The sequence below is a fragment of the Gorilla gorilla genome, chromosome 5 (assembly GCF_029281585.2).
Source record: "Gorilla gorilla gorilla isolate KB3781 chromosome 5, NHGRI_mGorGor1-v2.1_pri, whole genome shotgun sequence".
In the NCBI taxonomy this organism is placed as follows: Eukaryota; Metazoa; Chordata; class Mammalia; order Primates; family Hominidae; genus Gorilla; species Gorilla gorilla.
In genome coordinates this window covers 113260959-113284043 of record NC_073229.2, presented here as the reverse complement: position 1 = coordinate 113284043, position 23085 = coordinate 113260959, and the positions used below count along the sequence as shown (strand labels likewise).

The window sequence follows — 23085 nt, the reverse complement described above, 5'->3', positions numbered from 1 at the left end:
TCTGCGCCGGCCTCTGCGGCTGCGCGCTGGCGGGGCTGAGGCCGAGGGGTGGGGGTCGCGCCGGGGGCCGGCGGAGCTCCTGTGGCGGTAGCAGCGGTAGCGGGAGACGGAGCGAGCCCAGCGGCCGCGGGCAGACCCGGAGGGAACGGAGGAAGCGGTCATGTCTCGCTACACGAGGCCCCCCAACACCTCCCTGTTCATCAGGAACGTCGCGGACGCCACCAGGTGAACGGCCGCGGCTGCAGGTTGGGGGCGCGGAGGAGGGGCGGGGTAACAGCCGCGCCGCGGAGCCCGGCCGAGGCCCGGCGGAGGCCCGGGGGGGGCTGCGCGGAGCCTCCCCGCGGTCCCAGGCTGCGCCACTGGGGGAGGTGTGAGCCCTCGGACTACTCCGCGGCCTGGGCGGAACTCGCGCCTCCGCCTTCCCGGCCAGCTTTCAGCCCCGGCGCCGCGCACATCGTGTCCCGGGCCCGCGTCGCTTTCCGCGCTTCAGCACCGCAGCCGGCGGGCCGTGGGACACGGGGCGCCCCTCTCCGGAGCTCAGGTCGCTCCCCGCCTGGAGCCGGGAGCGTTTGCGCTCCAGCGAGTGCCCGCGTTTCAGCTCCTTTGTCGCCGTGCCCCGATAAAATCGCGCGCATCCAACCCTCCTAGATGGAGTGGAATTGGGGCTGGTGAGAACGTTCTGTACCATAATGCGTACTCGGGCCTTACAGTTTCTTTCCCCCAGTTCTGGTCTACTTACAGACGGTGCTGCTTGCATTTTATTCACACAATTTTATTCTGCATACAAAAAATAACTTCAATGAATGAGATCAGTGCGTTTTTCTTTAAAGTTCTGAGTCCAGTATTAACACCCTTTTTAAGGGCGTGAGTATAGACTCACCTGGTTGATTCTGATGCCCCACCCCTCTGTTGAGAATTCTGTCTACAGAGTGTCTGAACACAGATATTAAGGAATGACTTTTTCATATAGCACTTCCTTCCTTAATGGAGCTAGAGAAATTGGGGGCGGGGGGAGAGGGAACGGTGTTAATAGACGTTCTCATTTCACTGGGCTTACTTCATTTACTTCCCCCCAGTCTTTCTGCCTATGCACTACTGTTTTATTGTACATAAGGGAGAGCGGAAACTAAGAGTTTTAATGATTTACCTGGGGCCAGAGAGGTATAGATATATGGAGCTCTTGACTCCATAGTCATCTGAGATGAGTATTATAATTTACCTTTGAGGAGTAAATAAACGTTAAGTATTTTTTATTTTTTAGTTATTTTTATTTTTTTTAGACAAAGTCTCGCTCTTGTCCCCCAGGCTGGAGTACAATGGCCCGATCTTGGTTCGCTGCAACCTCTGCCTCCCGGGTTCAAGCGATTCTCCTGCCTCAGCCTCCAAAGTAGATGGGATTACAGGCGTGTGCCACCACACCCGGCTAATTTTTATATTTTTAGTAGAGACGAGGTTTCATTATGTTGGCCAGGCTGATCTCCAACTCCTGACCTCAAGTGAGATTACAGGCATGAGCCACCGTGCCCGGCCAAGTATTTTTTATTTGATCACCGCAAGTACATGTATCACAATTATATGCTGTGGTTAATATATCTTGGTTAACATCTAAAAGGTGCCTTGTTTACATTTCTTCTGTCAGCCTTTTTATCAATATATTACATAGAAAACACGAACATAATTTATGATTTGGGCAGAATTAAAAAACCTTGCAGTTGAACAGACAACTTGAAAATGGAATAAGCATCAAGCCTCTTCAGAGTGTCTGTAGAAAAATCAGAGGTTTCCAATTCTAATGGTTCACAGCGGCCAGCCGGGGTAATATAAACGAGTGAAGCTGCCAGCCTATAAGGCACAGTAGGATGGTGTGGACTATCAAATAGAAATAGAATAGCAAATAGAAAAGGAAATATGCCATCTAAAAGGAGCAGCATCTGCCTCTAGGCTCCAGCTGACAGCTGCCATGTAGACATCTGGACTTATTGTTGATATATCTTACTAGTTGTAAAGAGAAATCAGAAATCTGGATTTTGTATGTGTAATCTTAGTCTTTAGATGTTAGCATTAAGTTGAATCATATGAAAATCCCATTCGTGGCCGGGTGCGGTGGCTCATGCCTGTAATCACAGCACTTTGGGAGGCTGAGGAGGGCAGATCACGAGGTCAGGAGATGGAAACCATCCTGGCTAGCACGATGAAACCCCGTCTCTACTAAAAATACAAAAAATTAGACGGGCGTGGTGGCGGGTGCCTGTAGTCCCAGCTGCTCAGGAGGCTGAGGCAGGATAATGGTGTGAACCCGGGAGGCGGAGCTTGCAGTGAGCCAAGATCGCGCCACTGCACTCCAGCCTGGGAGACAGAGCGAGGACTCCGTCTCAAAAAAAAAAAAAAAAAAAAAAAAAGAAAGAAAAAAGAAAACCCCATTTGTAGATTTGAAAGCTGTAAAATATAAGGCTGGGCGCGGTGGCTCACGCCTGTAATCCCAGCACTTTAGGAGACCGAGTTGGGCGGATCACTTGAGGTGAGGGGTTCGAGACCAACCTGGCCTACCTGGTGAAACCCCGTCTCTACTAAAACACAAAAATTAGCCAGGTGTGGTGGCTGGCGCCTGTAATCCCAGCTACTCAGGAGACTGAGGCACGAGAATCGCTTGAACCCCAGAGGTGGAGGTTGGCAGCCGAGATCTCACTAGCCGAGATCAGGCCACTGCACTCCAGCCTGGGCAACAGAGTGAGACTCTGTCTCAAAAAATAAATAAATAAAAGAAAGCTATAAAATGTAGCCTGGTGTGTGACACCTGTAGTCCCAATTACTGGGAAAGCTGAGGTGGGAGGATCACTTGAGCCCGGGAGGTCAAGGTTACAGTGAACGATGATCACATCACTGTACTCCAGCCTGGGTGACAGAGAGACCTTTAGAGAGTCTAAAAAAATAAAAGCTGTGGCCGGGCGTGGTGGCTCACGCCTGTAATCCCAGCACATTGGGAGGCCGAGGTGGGCAGATCACGAAATTAGGAGTTTGAGACCAGCCTGGCCAACATGGTAAAACACCGTCTCTACTAAAGATACAAAAAATTCACCAGGCGTGGTGGTGCGCGCCTGTGATCCCAGCTACTCGGGAGGCGGAGACAGGAGAATCGCTTGAACCCGAGAGGTGGAGGTTGCAGTGAGCCGAGATCATACCATTGCACTCCAGCCTGGGCGACAGGGCGAGACTCTGTCTCAAAAACTAAAAAAATAAAAGCAGTAAAATATTGGCAATTTCATATTTATACACATTTTAAAAATGTTTAAACGTCATGCAGGCCAAATAAAACACATCTGCTGGTGACACCTGATCTCTGATCTATGTACTTCATTCACCAGTGAGTGATTGAGACTGATAGTTGAGATTGACTGATTTCCTTTTCCATTTTTTCACTTTTTTTTTTTTTTTAGCTCTGCCACTGGCAGACAATCAAAATCTACAAGATTATATTACATGAATGAAATCTCTAACATTTGTTGAATACTCACTGTGTACTAGGTGCCATACTAAAAACATTACATGTATTAAATTTTCGCAGTAACCCTATAATGTATGGTGGTGTTTTTTTTGTTTGTTTTATTTTGAGACAGAGTCTTGCTGTGTCAGCCAGGCTGGAGTGCAGTGGCACGATCTCGGCTCACTGCAACCTCCGCCTCCTGGGCTCAAGCAATTCTCCTGCCTCAGCCTCCCGAGTAGCTGGGATTACAGATGTGTGCCACCATGCCTGGCTAATTTTTGTATTTTTAGTAGAGACGGGGTTTCATCATGTTGGCCAGGCTGGTCTCGAACTCTTGATGTCAGGTAATCCGCCCACCTTGGCCTCCCAAAGCACTGGGATTACAGGCATGAGCCACCGCGCCTGGCCGTATGTCCTTTATTAACCCCATTTTACCGATGAGAAATCAACGTTTAGGTTAAGTATTTTGCCTAAGATTGAATAGCAGGTGAGTGATGATATGAAATTAGAATCATCACATGTAATCTGTATTAACCTTTTAGTACAAAGTAGTATACAGTAGAAGTTAACTAGCAATGTGACATGTGGACACTTTTTAAATTAGCTTTAAAGATAGGGCACAGTGACTCATGCCTGTAATCCCAGCACTTTTGGAGGCTGAGGTGGGTAGATCACTTAAGCTCAGGAGTTTGAAACCAGCCAGGGAAACATAGCAAAACCCTGTCTCACCAAAAAATACAAAAATTAGCCAGGTGTGGTAGTGCGCACCTGTAATCCAGCTATTTGAGAGGCTGACGTGGGAGGATCACCTGAGCCCAGGTGGCCGAGGCTGCAGTGAGTCAAGATGGCACCACTGCACTCCGGGGGTGAGAGTGAGACTCTGTCTCAAAAATAAATAAATAAATAGGCTTTAACATTTAGTATGCTTATAAACAAAATCTTTGGGGCTTGGCACGGTGGCTCACATCTATAATCCCAGCACTTTGGGAGGCCGAGGCGCGTGGATCACTCAAGGTCAGGAGTTCGAGACGAGCCTGGCTAACATAGTGAAGCTCCATCCCTACTAATAATAGAAAAAATTGGGCTGGGTGCGGTGGCTCACGCCTATAATCCCAGCACTTTGGGAGGCCAAAGTGGGCGGATCACGAGGTCAGGAGTTCGAGACCAGCCTGGCCAATATGGTGAAACCCTGTGTCTACTAAAAATATAAAAATTAGCTGGGCGTGGTGGCACTCACCTGTAGTCCCGGCTACTAGGGAGGCTGAGGCAGAAGAATCGCATGAACCTGGGAGGCAGAGGTTGCAGTGAGCCAATACCGGCCACTGCACTCCAGCTTGGGTGACAGAGTGAAATTGTGTCTCAAAAAAAAATAAATCATTGGGATAAAATGTTAAATAAAACATATGTAAAATTATATGTGCAGCGTGATTTCAGTTACAGTCATGCATCAGTTAAGGACAGAGATAGGTTCTGACAAATCCATTTGGTGATTTTGTTGTTGTACAAACCCAAACCTACTACATAGTAAAGCCAGCTACACACCTAGGCTATGTGGTGTGGCCTGTTGCTTCTAGGCTACATACCTGTATAGCATGTTACAATACTGAATACTGTAGGCAATTTTAAGACATTTACCTACATGTATCTAAACATAGAAAAGACACTAAAAATATGGTGTAAAAGATTTTTTAAAAGGTACACCTGTCTAGGACAGCTTTGTTATAAGATTATGGGGCCACCATGATATATATGGTTCATCATTGACTGAAACATTGTTATGTGGTGCATAACTATATTAAAAAATGAAAAAAGGAAAAAACTATATATGGAAAATGAGACTAGGGCCAGGCTCAGTGGCTTATGCTTGTAATCCCAGTGCTTTGGGAGGCCAAGGCAGGAGGATCCCTTGAGGACAGGAGTTCAAGGCCAGCCTGGGTAACATAGCAAGGCCTCATCTCTACCAAAAAAAAAAAGTTAGCCGGGCATGGTGATGCGTGCCTGTAGTCCTAGGTACTGGAGTTCAAGATTGGAGCAAGTTATGATATCACCACTGCACTGCAGTCTGGGCAACAGAGCGAGACCCTGTCTCCAAAAAAAAAAAAAAAAAAAAAAAAAGAAAAGAAAATGAGACTAGAAAGAATTTAATTTGGACAGTAGGACTTACTTTTCTTTTTCCTTTTTTCAAATATTTTTCAAATTTTATTTACTAAGAATGTTTTAAAACAAAACAAATTTTTAAAAAATTAAAAGCAGAAGACACTAAAAGGCTTTGTGAATTAGTGTAAAATTTGGCAGAAATGAAATTGAACACAAGAACTAAAGAAATTTTAAAAATAAGTTTTAGGCCGGGAGAGGTGGCTCATGCCTGTAATTCCAGCACTTTGGGAGGCCGAGGCGGGGGGTTCACCTGAGGATCCCAGCTACTCGGCAGGCTGAGTCATGAGAATCTCTTGAACCAGGGAGGAGGAGGTTGCAGTGAGCCGAGGTCACGCCCTTGCACTCCAGCCTGGGCAACAGAGTGAGGCTCAGTCTCAAAATAAATAGTTTTAAAATTTGTGTTATGTTTCTTTTCACTGGTGAAACAAGATGTAGCTTAGGAAAAATAATATCTTTGCTTTTGTATTGCATAAAGGAATAATTTTTTAATGTTAAATATAGTGTATTAATGGAACTCCAGTCTAGGTGACAGAGTGAGACCTGAGACCCTGTCTCCAAAAACAAAAACAAAACAAAATGTGTGAGCAAATTAGGAATAGAAGAGAACTTCTTAACCTAATAAATGTCAGCTATAAAAAACATAGCTAACATCATACTTAATGATGAAAGACAATGCTTTCCTTATAAAATCAGGAAAAAGAAAAGAATGCCACTCACAACCTCCAACGTTTTATTGCAGGTCCTAACCAGTGCAACAAGGCAAGAAAAAAGATATAAAATACAAAAATTGGAAAGATAAAAGCAACCATTCTTAGGTGACATATTTGCTTACATAGAAAATACTAGGGAATGAACAAAAAAACTGCTAGAACTAATAAGTTTAGTAAGTTATGAGGATATAAGGTAAATTTACAAAAACTTTATTTCTATATATTAACAGCAAACAATTGAAAACAATGACAATTTTAAAAAACAGTTGCATTTACCATAGCATCAAAAGGCATACTTACTTAGGAAAACAGTTAACAAAAAATATGCAGAACGCTTTGCACCAAAAACTACAACATATTTTCAAGAGGAATTTTAAAAGCCAGCATAACAAAACCCCATCTCTACTAATAATAGAAAGAATAAACAAGGTGTGGTGGCACATGCCTGTAATCCCAGCTACTTGGGAGGTTGAGGCACGAGAATAGCTTGAACCTGGGAGGTGGAGGCTGCAGTGACCCGAGATTGTGCCACAGTACTCCAGTCTGGGTGACAAAGCAAGATTCCATCTCCAAAAAAAAAAAAAAAAGACAAACAAGTCTCACCCTGTCTTCCCAGACTGGAGTGCAGTAGCATGATCATAGCTCAATGCCGTCTCAAACTCCTGGGCTCAAGTGATCCTTCTTCCTCAGCCTCCTGAGTAGCTGGGATTATAGACACCACGCCCAGCTAATTTTTTTTTATTTTTTGTAGAGATGGGGGTCTCACTATGTTGCTCAGGCTGATCTTGAACTCCTGGGCTCTAGTCCTCCCACCTTGGCCTCCCAAACTGCTGGTATTGCAGGTATCAGCCACCATGCCTGGGCAACAGTGGGAATTCTGACACGTGTTTTTGGAAATGTAAGTTGGTTGGGCCACTCTGAAGAACATGTAGTAAAGCTGAGATAGGCATACTCTCCAGCCTACCAATTTCTTTGCTAGTGATACTGAAGCAGGAGAATAGGGTCTGGAGGCAGGGAACCTAAGGCCGATTCACACTGACTTCCTAGAACTGAATCAAAAGGAGAACTCCACCTCTCTACACCCAAGTAACAAAAGGATCAGAGGCTACTCCCTTTGCACTGTATTACAGATAAAAAATGGAAAGTACCTCTGACTGGTCCCCTCCTGCAACCAATCAGACTGGTCCCAGGCCAAGTCTTCATGTGTAACTTTGTAGCTTTGCTTCAGCCTCTAATTGGTCGCCTCCCTCCACCAGACTGGTGGTGGGCCAAGTCTTCATTTACATAGGGTGTAACCGAGTAACCAGTGGGAAACCTTAGAGGGTATTTAAACCCTAGAAAATTCTGTAACCAATGCACCTGAGTGGCTTGCTTGAGCCTGCTCCCACTCTGTGGAGTATCTTTTCATTTCAATAAATCTGTGCTTTCATTGCTTCATTTTTTCATTGCTTTGTGCATTTTGTCCAATTCTTTGTTAAAAATGCCAAGAACCTGGAGGACTCATAGGCAAGACCCTCCATTGGTAACAGAAGGATATAATATTTCTTTAAAAATACTGAAAATTATGGCAAGTATGTCAAATACGGAGAAAATAATTTTTTTTTTTTTTTGAGACAGAGTCTTGCTTTGTTGCCCAGGCTGGAGTGCAGTGGCATGATCTTGGCTCACTGCAAGCTCCGCCTCCCGGGTTCACACCATTCTCCTGCCTCAGCCTCCTGAGTAGCTGGGACTATAGGCGCCCGCCACCACGCCCAGTTAATTTTTTGTATTTTTAGTAGAGACGGGGTTTCACCCTCTTAGCCAAGATGGTCTCGATCTCCTGACCTCGTAATCCGCCCACCTCGGCCTCCCAAAGTGCTGGGATTACAGGCGTGAGCCACCGCGCCTGGCCAGAAAATAAATCTTGTTGGTAGATACATGGGTGTTTATTATTCTCTGTACTTTTTTGAATGTTGAAGTAGATCATACCAAAAGTGCAAAAATAAAACAACAGCTAACAGGTGAGGGAGTGGAGACAGTGAATGGGAATTGGCTCTTTTGAAAAGACCTGTTCCATCTGACTTCCATCACCCTTGGCTTCCAGACTCCAGACCTCTGTGGCACACAGTGCTGCAGCCTCCTCCTTTATATTATCTATGATCCCTTTCCTCTTAGCCACTACATTTGGTTGATGGGATTGGTTGTCTCAGAAGACCTTCATTTGAATCCTAGCTCTACTACTGGCTGTGTAGATCTCTGGGCAAGGTAACTTCTCTCACCCTCAGTCTCCTTAACTCTTAAATGGTAACAGTAATGTATTCTTTTTTCATCGATAGGCAAATATATATTGAGTACCTACTGTGTGCCCAGCAGCTACATTAGGTACAGAGATATGCTGGTGAAGACACCTGCTTTAGCAGTGATTCTCAACCTTCAGTCTCAGAATTGCCTGTGAAGTCCTGAAAAAATTAAACATAACTGGGCCTCACTATGGAAAACACTAATTAGGTCCAGAATTAATGCATCGGGTTGGGGTGCCTCTGTCTGTAACATCCCTTCACAGATGATTACAGTACTCAGGAGAGGTTGAGACTCTTTATGCCAGTCTATGGGCTGTGGGAGCAGGAATTGTGTTTTTCTTGTTTCTCGTTATATTCCTAGAGCCTGGCACATAGTAGGTGCTCAATAAGTATTTGCTTAATTCTGAATAAGTAAAAGAAAAAAGACATTGTCACTGTCCTCAGAAACTAATAGTAAAACATGTTCTATGAGTGTAAATTAAAGAAAGTATGTCATAATGTTGACTGAGCTACTGGCAAAAAGTCAATGCTTAGTCAATTTTTGTTGAATCTTATATGTAATTTCTAAATCCCCATCTCTAGCCTTAGTCACTGGCTTCTAATATTAATACACACTAATTAATATGCATATAATCACAATTTTCTTTTGCTTATAGAACTCTTATCAGTGTTCTACCATCACCTCAAATTCTGCATTTCTAAACCTGAAAGTTGCTTCTTTTGCCTCTTTTCTTCCTCCTTGATCTAGCTCTCTTCTAATTTTTGTCACTGACACCATCTTTTTTCCATTTGTCCAAGCTAGAAGCTTCTTAGTCATCTTTGAATCTTTATTTCTCCCGAGCCACATTTTATGATCATAGCTTGATGCCGAATCCCTATGATAGCACCATGAAGCAGTAGGGTGTAGTGGTTAAGATGGACCAGTATGAGACTGAAAATTTGATTTCTAGCTTTGTCACTTGCTGGCTTAGTGAGCTTAGATAGGTTACTCTGTCTGTATCACCTGTAATCTGCCTGTATTACCTGTAAATAACCTGAAATTCTGTCTGTATCACCCGTAATCTGTCTATATCATCTGTAAATAACCACAGGGAAATTGTAAGAATTAAGTGGTTGTAAGGTGAACACTGGCTAACATATAAATGCACTGTAACTGTTAGCTATTATTGCTAAATATTTTGTCTCTTCAGTTAAATTGTAGCTCCATGAAGATGAATATCATGCTGTTTCTTTTTTTTGGTACCCCTTCTGAAGCACCTAATCGCACTAGAAGGCACATAAGCAGGCTCGAAATACCTGTCAGATTTGGGAATACAGTAGTTACTTTGTTTTATGTTTAATATTAAAACATCCATTTTTCTTTAAAGCCTGATAATTTTAGGACTTCTTTAGAATCTAATTCTTGCTATCTGAAAACAAGATTAACATAAACATGAAATTAAAGTGAAGCAAAATGAATGTGTTCTTAGTGAAACAATTACTTATTAGGTCTTATAATAACTTTCAGAGGTGGATATGCTGGGTCAGTGTTTCTGGAAATTAAGCATAACAACCACCTGGAGTGCTTGTAAAGATACAGATTTCCAGCCTCTAATCCATACTTCCTGAATCAGAACCTCCAAGAGAGGTCTGAGAATCTAGGGAGGTTTTTTTCGTGTTTTCTTTTTTTTTTGAGACAGGGTCTCACTCTGTCACCCAGGCTGGATGGAGTGCAGTGGTGTGATCTTGGCTCACTGCAGCCTCAGCCTCCCCATGCTCACTCAGGTGATTCTCCCGCCTCAGCCTCCCGAGTAGCTGGGACTACAGGCACACGCTACCACACCTGGCTGATTTTTGTATTTTTTTGTAGAGACGGGGTTTCACCATGTTGCCCAGGCTGGTCTTGAACTCCTGGGTTCAAGTGATCCACGTACCTTGGTCCCCCAAAGTGCTGGGATTACAGGTGTGAGCCACCACGCCTGGCCTGAGAATGTTTTTTTCCTTTCTTTTTTCCCTTTCTTTCAAAACCTTGCATGATTCTTACAAAAAACAATTTTAGATAATGCTGGTCTAGATGATGTTCTTTCTTTTGAAGGTTTCAAGTGGATTTCTGTAGGCAAAATATTTTAATCCAGCTATTCATATTTCTTTGCCTTATTTCTAAAACACTTCAGGCCTGAGGACTTGCGCCGTGAGTTTGGTCGATATGGCCCTATAGTAGACGTTTACATTCCACTTGACTTCTACACTCGCCGCCCAAGAGGATTTGCTTATGTTCAATATCCTTTATTTTATTGTGTGCATGCGAATATACTGTATATGCGTGCTTATACATATATGTATTCAGTAGCATATGTTATGAGATTAATATTGCCTAATTAAATGTGTTTATTTCTTTATCTCAGAAGATCTAAAGCAGTCCACAGTAGCTGGCAAGCACCCCCCAGTTTGAACCAACCTGTTAGCTAGAATCCAAGCATAAACCCAGCAGGCGAGACAAAAGGCACCTAAAGTTCAAGCATCAAGGAGTAAAGAGGGAGGGTGGACACAGATATAAAGACCTGGAAGAGGGGAAGTCTTTATCAAGCAAAAGACAAAGCCAACACCAGGTTGAGACTTCGGCTTTCCTACATTTACTCAGAGTTCCAGAGTCAAAGCCAAGTCTGATTTTGTTGGTTCTGCGTCTCTTATAAAGTCCATCTTGCAAGCCTTAAAGAGTAAAGGTCAAGGTTCAAGATCAAGTGACATTGAGGTAATTGCCAGTCTCGTTTTATATTGTGTATCTTGAGCTTTTTCTGTTTGTTATTTTTTTAATTAAACCAGTGAACAACCTCCTAAAAAAAGTTACTCATTTTTATATAGCTAATTTCCATTATAGCTAGGTTTAGTATTATATAATTTATATACATAAGGAAGTTTAGTGGGATATTACAAACCAGTATACGTAATTCCAGATATTTACAGATTGCTTTTATGTTTCTTTTATATTTATATCCCAAGTAGTAAAAACATAAATGTTTGGCTGGGTGCGGTGGCTCATGCCTGTAATCCCAGCACTTTGGGAGGCTGAGGCGGGTGGATCACCTCAGGTCAGGAGTTTGAGACCAGCCTGACCAACACGGTGAAACCCCGTGTCTACTAAAAATACAAAAATTAGCCGGGTGTGGTGGCAGGCACCTGTAGTCCCAGCTACTTGGGAGGCTGAGGCGGGAGAATCTCTTAAACCTGGGCTTGCAGTGAGCTGAGATCGTGCCATTGCACTCCAGCCTGGGTGACGAGGGAAACTCCATCTCAAAAACAGAAAAAAAATAAACGTTTAAAGTGGTAGGTTCAAAAGTAGATACCACTTTTAAAGCACTAAATCAGGTTTTGTTTTAACTCACTTGTATATGTGCAGTTTTGTTTACAAGTAATGTCTCTTAAATGTCAAATTTAAAATTAAGCCTTTTAATGAAAGAGTAATTTTAATTTCAGAATAAAGGCTTCTGCATACTGATATTCAGTGAAAAATCTGATGGATCCTTTATCTGAAAGAAGGGAGTGAGTCCTAAACAGTTTGTAATTTTATAATGCTAGCCAAATTTGGACTTTTTTTTTGTTTTTCTTGTTTTCAAATTATACATGCATACTGCAGCCACGCTATTGTAGACACTAAAAGTACAGTTACATGTTTGTTTTGTTCTTTTTATTTTTAGACTCACTCTTCTAAACATAATGGGTCATTTGTTTTCATGAGAAAAAGTGAAAGTTTTTTTTCTGATTATTCATATTATATTGAAGATGTGAGCTTAATAACTTGAACTTGATTTTCCTATTAATTTCATTTCACATGTAAATAATGCTTTTAAAATGTGTTTACTTGATATCTCATGTTCAAAGTGTCCTTAACAGCTAGTCATATTTGAAGATGTTCGAGATGCTGAAGATGCTCTTTATAACCTCAATAGAAAGTGGGTATGTGGCCGTCAGATTGAAATACAGTTTGCACAAGGTGATCGCAAAAGTAAGTGTGACTGAATGCTAGATTTTATTTATTCAGCAGAATGAGTTTCAGTGATGACTGATTTTTTAATTTAAAATTCTTTCAGTAAATGATTGCTAGTTGAGTGGTTGTTACTGTGGTGTTCAGGTAACGAATTATGTCATAAGTCTTGTTCTTTATGTTCCAGCACCAGGCCAAATGAAATCAAAAGAACGTCATCCTTGTTCTCCAAGTGATCACAGGAGATCAAGAAGCCCCAGCCAAAGAAGAACTCGAAGTAGAAGTTCTTCATGGGGAAGAAATAGGAGGCGGTCAGACAGCCTTAAAGAGTGAGTACAAGAGGACTGAAAACTTCATTTTCTACTTTTTCTGGGAAATAGATATACATATATATTTTTTTGATAGGGTCTCACTGTTTCCCAGGCTGGAGTGCAGTGGTGCGTGATCATGGCCCACTGTAGCCTTGACCTCCTAGACTCAAGCAATTTTCTCACCTCAGCCTCCCAAGTAGCGGGTACTACAGGTGTGCACCACCACACCGGGCTATTTTTTTTTATTTTTTGTAGAGATTGGAGGTCTCGCTATGTTGCCCAGGCTGGTCTTAAATTCCTGGGCTCAAGTGTTCCTCCCACCTCAGGCTCCCAAAGTGCTAGGATTACAGGTGTGAGCCACTGCACCCAGCCTGGAAAATATTTTAAAGTTTTTATAAACAGTCCACCTTAGTCATTTTGCTTAATGTACAAACATAATCAATTTTTGTTAAAAGATAATACTCTTCTCTATTTATCATATATTGTTATTTAACTTGGGTTTATGGGATTAGTTCTTATGTTAAAGTTACAGACTTAACTTTATCTTTTTACATGAGAAGATAATATATAGTGAGCAGAAAAAAAAAGTAAAAAACAATACATACTCAGCCGCCTGCAGTGGCTCACATTTATGATCCCAGCACTTTGAGAGGCTGAGGTGGGCGGATCTCGAGGTCAGGAGTTCAAGACCAAACTGACCAACATGATGAAACCCCGCCTCTACTAAAAATACAAAAATTAGCTGGGTGTTGTAGCCACACACCTGTAATCCCAGCTACTCAGGAGGTTGAGGCAGGAGAATCACTTGAACCTGGGAGGCGGAGGTTGCAGTGAGCTGAGATCACGCCATTGCACTCCAGCCTGAGCGACAGAGCGAGACTCCGTCTCAAAACAAAAAGCAAAAAAAAAAAAAAACAAGGTGATGAGTTTTAGATAAATAAAATTTTCCTAAATGTGCCCAACAGTTTGTAATCTTCAACTTTAAAAATGTTTAAATGCGTAAGAAATACAATAAAACGTTCAGGTGCCATAATCTCAGCACTTTGGGAGGCTGAGGTGGGAGTATCACTTGAGGCCAGGAGTTTGAGACTAGCCTGGCCAACATGGTGAGACTCCGTCTCTCCAAAAAAAAAAAAAAAAAAAAAAGAAATATAATAAAATCCCTTGTGAAAGGTGGTTGACTAAAGTTAATGTAAATCAATTTACTTATAAAAGATAAGTTATCAAGAATAAATTCCAAGTATGGCAGTATTGAAGAAGACATATTAAATAGTAATTTGGGGGCAGGGGAAAAGATATTTTCAAGTTATTTATTTTGCTAGCCAGGAGTTTATTTCTATTAGAGTAATAGTGAATCACAACAGAAATTAATTATATGGACCAGGTGCGGTGGCTCACGCCTGTAATCCCGGCACTTTGGGAGGCCAAGGCGGGTGGATTACTTGAGGTCAGGAGTTCAAGACCATCCTGAGCAATATGGTGAAATCCTGTGTCTACTAAAAATTCAGGCCAGGCGCAGTGGCTTACGCCTATAATCCCAGCACTTTGGGAGGCCAGGGCGGGGGCGGATCACCTGAGGTCAGGAGTTCAAGACCAGTCTGGCCAACATGGTGAAACCCCGTGTCTACTAAAAATACAAAAATTAGGTGGGTGTGGTGGCACAGGCCTGTAATCCCAGCTACTTGGGAGGCTGAGGCAGGAGAATCGCTTGAACCTGGGAGGCAGAGGTTGCAGTGAGCTGAGATCACGCCACTGCTCTCCAGCCTGGGTGACAAAGCGAGACTCAGTCTCAAAAAAAAAAAAAAAAAGAATTTAAATTGATTGTTTGTAAATGCATTACAGCCTTAGTGAACCAGTTTTTTTCTCTTGCTTGATTTAAATAAGGTGGATATTCACTTCATTTTCTGCCTTCTAGTGGAAGTAAAGTATAATACTTGACTGTCTCAAATCATTCTGGAGTATCAGGGATGGAAGGACCACATCTTTCAGGGCAATGCTATTCTGCTTTGTACTTGTTATAAGACCATTGCTTAACCTCCCTGACCCCAGTTTTTCTCATTTTAAAAACTGTCTTATGGCCAGGTGCAGTGGCTCACACCTGTGATCCCAGCACTCTGGGAGGCCAGGGTGAGATCACTTGAGTCCAGGAATTCGAGAGACCAGCCTGGGCAACATAGTGAGACCCCCATGCCTACAAAAACTAAAAAAAATTAGCCACGTGTGGTGGCACACACCTGTTCCAGCTACTGGGAGGGAGGGAGAGGGTGGACTGAGGTGTGAGGACTCCTTGAGCCCAGTAGGTCAAGGCTGCAGTGAGCCATGATTGCACCACTGCCCTCCAACCTGGGCAACAGAGGAAGACTCTGTCTCACAACAAATAAATAAATAAATAAATTATTAAAATGTAAAAAAAGGTATTCTGTAAATCTTTGTTAACTTTATATCAAGGAATGTGTATGTTAGAACTCTAAATGTTCCTGAACAGTGTTAAAATTGCTCCTCAACTCCCTTTTCTTTAGTCCAAATATATTATAGCGTCCTTCTTTTACTATGTTAGGATTTTTTTTCAAGGACATTTTTTCTTCATTTTGCTTCCTACAGCTGTCTACAAAATGAATGAAATTTAATAATTTCTAAAAGACTGTGAATTTATTCCAGAATATATTCTACATCAGTGTATTTTCAGTATAAATATATAATAAAAAATTCAAGAGAGGCCAGGTGCAGTGGCTCATGCCTGTCATCTCAGCACTTTGGGAGGCTGAGGCAGGTGACTTGAGGTCAGACACGCCTGGCCAACATGGCGAAATCCCATCTCTACTAAAAATACAAAAATTAGCCAGGTATGGTGGCACGTGCCTGTAATCCCAGCTACTTGGGAGGTTGAGGCAGGAGAATTGCTTGAACCCGGGAGACAGAGGTTGCAGTGAGCCAAGCTTGCCCCACTGCACTCCAGCCTGAGTGACAGAGCAAGACTCTGTCTCAGAAACAAACAAACAAAACCAAAAATTGAAGAGGCTCTACATGGTGTTATCATTCTCCAAAGAAAGCTTTTTAAATTTCTTCATCTAGTTCAATGTTACTATCTAGTATCATTTTTCTTCAGTCTAAAGAATATTTAGTATTTCTTTTTTTCCTCTTTCAGCTCACCGAGAAGTACCAGGGCAGTGAATATTTAGTATTTCTTATAGTACACATCTGCTGATAGTGAATTATCTCAGCTTTTGTCTGAAAACATCTTTATTTAAAATTCATTTGTGAGAAATATTTTTGCTGAGGATAGAATTCTATACTGGCAGTGATTTTATTTTTCTCTTTAAAAATGTCATTCCATTGTTTTTCTGATACCCATAGTGAGTTGTCAGTCTTATGGTTGTTCCTTTGAAAGAAATTTGTCTTTCATTCTCTGGCAAGGTTTTCAGATTTTTTTTTATTTTTATTTTTTTTGAGACAGAGTCTCACTCTGTCACCTGGGCTGGAGTGCAGTGGCACAATCTCGGCTCACTGCAACCTCTGCCTCCCAGATTCAAGCGATTCTCCTGCCTCAGCCTCCCGCCACCACACCCAGCTAATTTTTGTATTTTTAGTAGAGGCGGAGTTTCTTCATGTTGGCCAGGCTGGTCTGGAACTCCTGACCTCAGGTGATCCGCCTGCCTCAGCCTCCCAAAGTGCTGGGATTACAGGCATGAGCCACCGCACCCGGCCGGTTTTCAGATTTTTTCTTTGACTTTGGTTTTCATCAGTTTCACTGTGATGTGCCCAGTGTAGTTTTCTTTGTCTATGTGGGGTTTATTGAGCTTTTTGAAATTGTGAGTTAATGCTTTTTGTTAGTTTTGTAAAATTCTATGCTATTATCTCTTCAAATATTGCTTCTGCCTTATTCAGTCTTCCCTCTGGCCTGTGTGACTGTATGCTATACATCTGCTGTGTTCTTTTATGGATTTCTTAAAATTCGTTTTCTCACACTGTATTTTGGTAGGATGTTTTTCTAATGATCTTTTAGTTAACTATTTCTTTTCTTTTTTTTTTTTGGTCTTGGAGGTTTTCTCTTGTTGCCCAGGTTGGGGTGCAATGGCACGATCTCTGCTCACTGCAACCTCTGCCTCCCAGGTTCAAGTGATTCTCCTGCCTCAGCCTCCTAAGTAGCTGGGATTACAGGCATGCACCACCATGCCAGGCTAATTTTTGTATTTTTAGTAGAGATGGGGTTTCACCATGTTAGTCAGGCTGGTCTTGAACTCCTGACCTCAGGTGATCCACTCGCCTTGGCCTCCCAAAGTGGGATTACAGGCGTGAGCCACTGCACCCAGTCTAGTTCATTATTTCTTCTGCTATATCTAGATTGCTGTTAAGACCATCTAATGACTTTTTAATTTCAGATATCATATATTTTTAGTTTTAAATGTCTATTTGTTCCTTTTTATAGATTCTAGTTTTCCACTGAACGATCTTTTTATCTGTTTTGTCTTTTCCTCTTATTTTCTTAAATATATTACTCATAGTAATTTTTTAAATTCCTGTTTGATGATGCCAATATCCAAATCACTTTGGGAATGATTCTTTGCCTTTTATTTTCCTTAGTTTTTAGTTATTCTTGCCTGTTTTTTTTTTTTTTTTTACATAGCATGTGGACATGGACAAAAAATTATAGAGGCTCTGCATGACATTATCATTCTCCAAAGACAGTTGTTTTCTTCTGGTAGACAGAGTACTGGCAGATCACTTTGATCTTAAGGCTTGGTTTTGGGCGTTGTTAAAGCTGCTTGTTTGGGCTCTGAATTTATTCCTAGGGCATGGCCCTTACCTCTAGATTGTAGCCCTTCTGGGTTGTTACCTAATGTTCCTCATTGACCTTTTGGGAGTTTGAACTCTAATCTCTCTCTCAGCACCGTGTGTCTGATAAAAATTTCAGCGCAGTTCTTGAATTTCTGAATTCCGGTTTTTTGCTGGTCCCTTGGAATCTCTTCCCATACACACACAACTTAGAAGATGGCCAGTGATTTAAGGAGAATTTGTAGGCAAATTTTAGAGGTACTTTTTGGTCTCTAATTCACTCTTCTCTAGAGTTTTTGCCTCTCATGTCCCACCCATTTTGGTAGCCCTGAATTAACTTTTCTCTCTTCAGCTTAGTCAAATAGCCATTTTCTGGTTGGGCTCAACTCCTCTATGCTGTCATTTGAAAAATGGTCTTAGTAAAAGAGCCAAGGCTTGTCCCTCAGGTTCTTCCTGCTTGTGTTGATTATCCTCCAGTGCCTTCGAACAGTTGTTTTATAAATGTTGTGTAGCTTTTCAATATAGTTGTTTTCGGCTGGATGTGGTAACTCACGCCTGTAATCCCAGCACTTTAGGAGGCCGAGGCAGGGGGATAACCTGAGGTCGGGAGTTTGAGACCAGCCTGACCAACATGGAGAAATCCCATCTCTACTGAAAATACAAAGTTAGCTGGGCGTGGTGGCGCGTGCCTGTAATCCCAGCTACTCTGGAGGCTGAGAGAGAAGAATTGCTCAAACCTGGGAGGGCGGAGGTTGCGGTGAGCTGAGATCGTGCCATTGCACTCTAGCCTGGGCAACAAGAGCAAAACTCCATCTCAAAAAAAAAAAAAAAATACATGTATGTATGTGTGTGTATATATATATATATATATAGAGAGAGAGAGAGAGAGAGAGAGAGAGAGAGAGAGAGAGCTGTTTTCTATGGGAAGATTAGTCTAATACAAGCTGTTTTGTCATGGCAGGACCCAAAAGTCCTGCATCTAGATTTTTATTTTTATAAGCATTATTTGAACTGTAAATAATTGATTTTTTTAATCTTTTTTTCTTCAGATTTTTGTACCTCTTAAGAGCTGTATGACCCAGACCAAATATGCAGTATATTTTTCAGAACTGATCCCTATATGTCTAGCAAAGTAAAAATTTTTGGCCATATATTCTAGTATAACAGATATTACAAACTTGTTACTTATGTTTGAACCAAAAGCATGCATAATAAAATGAGAAATTTTTTTTAGCTTATCTAGTAAAAATATAACTAATGTTATGTAAAGTATGTAAGTTCCTGAAAGTGTTATTTCCTGATCTCTTATTTTGTGTGAAATATATGCTCTAACATTATGGATGTTTGCAGGTCTCGACACAGGCGATTTTCTTATAGCCAGTCTAAATCTCGTTCCAAATCATTACCAAGGCGGTCTACCTCAGCAAGGCAGTCAAGAACTCCAAGAAGGAATTTTGGCTCTAGAGGACGGTCAAGGTCCAAGTCCTTACAAAAGAGGTCCAAGTCAATAGGAAAATCACAGTCAAGTTCACCTCAAAAGCAGACTAGCTCAGGAACAAAATCAAGATCACATGGAAGACATTCTGACTCAATAGCAAGATCCCCGTGTAAATCTCCCAAAGGGTATACCAATTCTGAAACTAAAGTACAAACAGCAAAGCATTCTCATTTTCGGTCACATTCCAGATCTCGAAGTTATCGTCATAAAAACAGTTGGTGAACAGCAACAGAAAGAGCACCACGCAGTCTTTAATATAAGTTATTAAACTCTCATTATGTTAAATAAAAATTCTTTAAGGCATACAGAAAATGCGAGTTGATATTAGTTACTTTGGGCATATGGAAGAAATAAAATCTCTAGCTTTGGATTAATAAAAATTTGGTCTCCATTTAAAGGGCCCACACTACAAATTATGATTTGTCTAATGTCACCATTTTGTGGACCATTTTTTATTTACATTGTGGCAGAAGGGTACTTTTCAAGGGAAATGAGTAAACTGGAACTAATTTTTAAAATTCTACTTGCATAGTATTAGTACTATTAATAATACCTTTTACACAAATATTTTTGACTTTAAAGCACTTTCATGTAAAAAGTAACTATGACTGTATAATTGCATAGAGCAGACTTAAGCTGTTTGACACCTGTGTCTCTTTTGTGTCTTCTGTTTAAACTTGGGCCAATTCCTGGTGGATATTAGTTCATATTACAAAATTCTGATGTTCCAAAAAGTAGAATATATATAGAGATCAAACATTCAAAAGATACATTCTCTCCTAAGCTCAAAGGTTATATTTTTATTGGGTAGAACAGTATAGGTAAGTTGACATGAAATTGCATCCTGCACCACGACCACATTAGTAATATCAGAACTTTTGAGAAATACTGGATTTTGAATGGTTTGAGACTAATTCTTTAAAAATTAGGCTGAGCAACACTCACAATCCAAAAATATTCATATTAAGACTTACACATTGGAAGAATGGTACATTTTGTATAAAATCATATTTGATACCATTATTTCCACATACCTACTTTTCATCTGTTGCTTAATTTTTTCTTTTTAGAGTTCTTGCTCAACTTTATATGGAACAAGTATTATTATTTTTGAAAGAGTGTTTAGTACCTTGTATTAAGAAACTTGGCCAAGCGTGGTGGTTCACTCCTGTAATCCCAGCACTTTGGGAGGTCGAGGCGGGCAGATTGCTTGAGGCCAGGAGATTGAGACCAGCCTGGGCAACATGGTGAAATCCTGTCTCTAAAATTTAAAAAAAAAGAAGAAACTCGAGAGACTACATCTTCAAAAAACAACTTTGCAGTATTTGAATTTTACATTATACTGCCCTTCATTTCTGACAGCCAAATAACTTTATTGATATTTATTGCTTTTGTAGTTGTTCTAACTAATAATTTCTTTGAAAATGTGTTGTAGTTTATGTTTTTCAAAGGGTTTTGGTAGTGTTTGTGATAGAATGGTTTTGCATATGATTATTATAGGGGATATATTTATAGAGCTCTACTTGTATACTTTGTGACTTACATTATGAAAACTTCAAAGTTCTCAATCCATACAGTTAGTATTTATATCCAGAGTGTTTAAGAAAAAAATCTGTCTTATATTTTTAGTATATAGGAGCCAGTGTTGCTTCTATTTGTTTTGAATACAAATTCCAGTTTTCTTTGCATATTGGATCCCATATGTAAGAAACAACCTTACACAATAATTTGTATGCTGGTAATATTTGGACAAGTGCCATAAATTAATGTATATTGTACTTTCTGAATAGATTATCTCTAATCATAGCAAAATTTATTTCAAAACTACAACTCTTTGAATTATTCCGCTATAATAAAATTTAGTTATAAAATTATGTGGCACTACTGAAAATCTAAAGGATAATCTGAAGAATGAGTAAGACAGATATTGATAGAAATTTTTAGTATTTTCAAAATGTTTGGGTTCATACACATAAGTGAAATCATTTTAAAAACTAGGGGCTGGGCACAGTGGCTCACACCAGTAATCCTAGCACTTTGGGAGGCCAAGGCAGGAGGATTGTTTGAGCCCAGGAGTTTGAGACCAGCCTGGGCAACATAGCAAGACCCCTTTATCTATAAAAATAATAACAACTAGGTACCATTGTGAAAAATAATAACTAGGGATTGATTATAGTATCTTTACTCTGTATTCACAAATCTCTGTATTCCTGAACATATTTAATCCTTTGATTTACCTCTGACTAGGTTTGTCATTGTAATCCCTGGGCTGCTTAGGAGGATACCATTTGGTTTGATGAAAAAGCTGGAATGATAATAGCTCGAACTCTTTTGAGCATTTAGTACATGCTTGGCACTGTTCTATATGTTTTAAGTTATTCACTCATGTATTTAACCATCAACACTCTTATGAGGTAAATATCCCGCAATTACTTTTGCGCCAGCCTAGTACCACTGCAGACAAGGAAACAGATGCAGAGAGGCTAAGTTACAAGGGCACACAGCCATAAACTTTGGATCTGTAGAGTGACTGGGCTTCAGAGTCCTCTTCCTGACTGCTGTTCCCATGTCTTTTGCAAAGAGAAGTCTTTGACAGGTATATGCTTTATTAAAATCATGTTTAGAAAGAAATGAGAGAATAGAATTAGAAAAAGGAATGACTAGGCTTCGATGAAAATGACTTTTGTGACTAGGTGAAAATTGTTTGGCTGGGTATCCTGGAAAATTGTCTTCTGGGAATATCTATATTCCAGGGTTCACTTTTGTCATAGAATTGTTTCTTGGCCCATTTAAGAGAGATACTTTGTTTATTAATAAATCAAACGTTTTAATTTTAGACATCTGTGATCAGTTCTTTTAAAGAGACTATATTTATTTAAGTACTTCCCAAGTTTAGTGCAGGGGTACTACCTGCCATTTATTCAGGATCATAGAGGATAAGTTAGGGTCAAAGAAAATAAAGACTGCCATGACAGCTGCTTGCTTGCTTTCTCCCCAGAAATAATGCACAAATAATTTATAGCAGCTATTTTTCGGTGTTAACAGATAATAGGGGAATTTGCTGAAATTTTTATTTGGAGCCTCGGATTTAATTTTAGGCCACTGGGCTAATTTATTTTTAAATGTAAATTAATTCCAGTACTTTATTTGTAAAGTTTACTTGAGATCTAACTATTCTAAGACATGCTGTTGCATTACAAATAAGAATTGCTGCATTTATTTTGATCCCATTGCCAGAAGCAAAATTAGTCAAAATTTAAAGGTATGTAGAAATACTTTTGTAATCCTTCTAAACTACATTAAATTTCTGGCTGACCGTGGTGGCTCACACCTGCAGTCTCAGCACTTTGGGAGGCTGAGGTTGGCAGATCAACATGGTGAAAGCAGGTCTCTACTAAAAAATACCAAAAAAAAATTAGCCGGGCATGGTGGCACATGCTACTCAGGAGGCTGAGGCGCAAGAATCTCTTGAACCTGGAAGGTGGAGTTTGCAGAGAGTCGAGATGGTGCCACTATACTCAAGCCTGGGCTACAGAGTAAGACTCTGTCTCAAAAATAAATAAATAAATAAAATTATAATTTCTTAGATTTAAAAATTAAATTTGTTTTCCAAAGACAGGGTAGTAGAATATGTAGGGTACTTACTTGTATAGATAGATATATGTTACTTAATGCAGTACAGTCTGGTGCAGGGTATCTTCACGTGGCATAATAGACCCAGAGCTTCAGGTCTAGGCTCTGTAAAGCGAAATGCCAAACTACTGTGTGTGCATTTCTCGAAAGAAAGGTGATGTAGTTTTATACAATTTTGAAACAAGTCCATGACTCCCAAGGGTTTAAGGACCAATGGTTCAGTGAGACATTTACAGATTTTGAAGTCAGAATTCAGTTTGAATTCTATACACATTTACTAGC

The 23085-nt window shown here is 40.7% G+C and overlaps 1 protein-coding gene across 6 annotated transcripts; it reads left to right on the top strand.

The window, feature by feature from the left end:
• The first annotated feature begins 12 nt into the window (after window positions 1–12).
• SRSF12 (serine and arginine rich splicing factor 12) lies at window positions 13–22006 on the top strand. Of its 6 annotated transcripts, none has more exons than XM_055391174.2 (6): window positions 17–225; window positions 11012–11358; window positions 12081–12146; window positions 12498–12609; window positions 12776–12917; window positions 19023–22006. In XM_055391174.2, exons 5-6 carry the CDS (start codon window positions 12787–12789, stop codon window positions 19390–19392), a joined length of 501 nt encoding a protein of 166 aa, XP_055247149.1. In that variant the 5' UTR covers window positions 17–225; window positions 11012–11358; window positions 12081–12146; window positions 12498–12609; window positions 12776–12786; the 3' UTR covers window positions 19393–22006. The 6 variants fall into 6 exon arrangements, with proteins under 6 accessions (XP_055247145.1, XP_055247149.1, XP_055247148.1 ...); XM_055391173.2 differs by having other exon boundaries at window positions 12486–12609; XM_055391170.2 differs by lacking the exons at window positions 11012–11358; window positions 12081–12146 and adding an exon at window positions 10781–10887 and having other exon boundaries at window positions 13–225; window positions 12508–12609.
• The last annotated feature ends 1079 nt before the right edge of the window (window positions 22007–23085 follow it).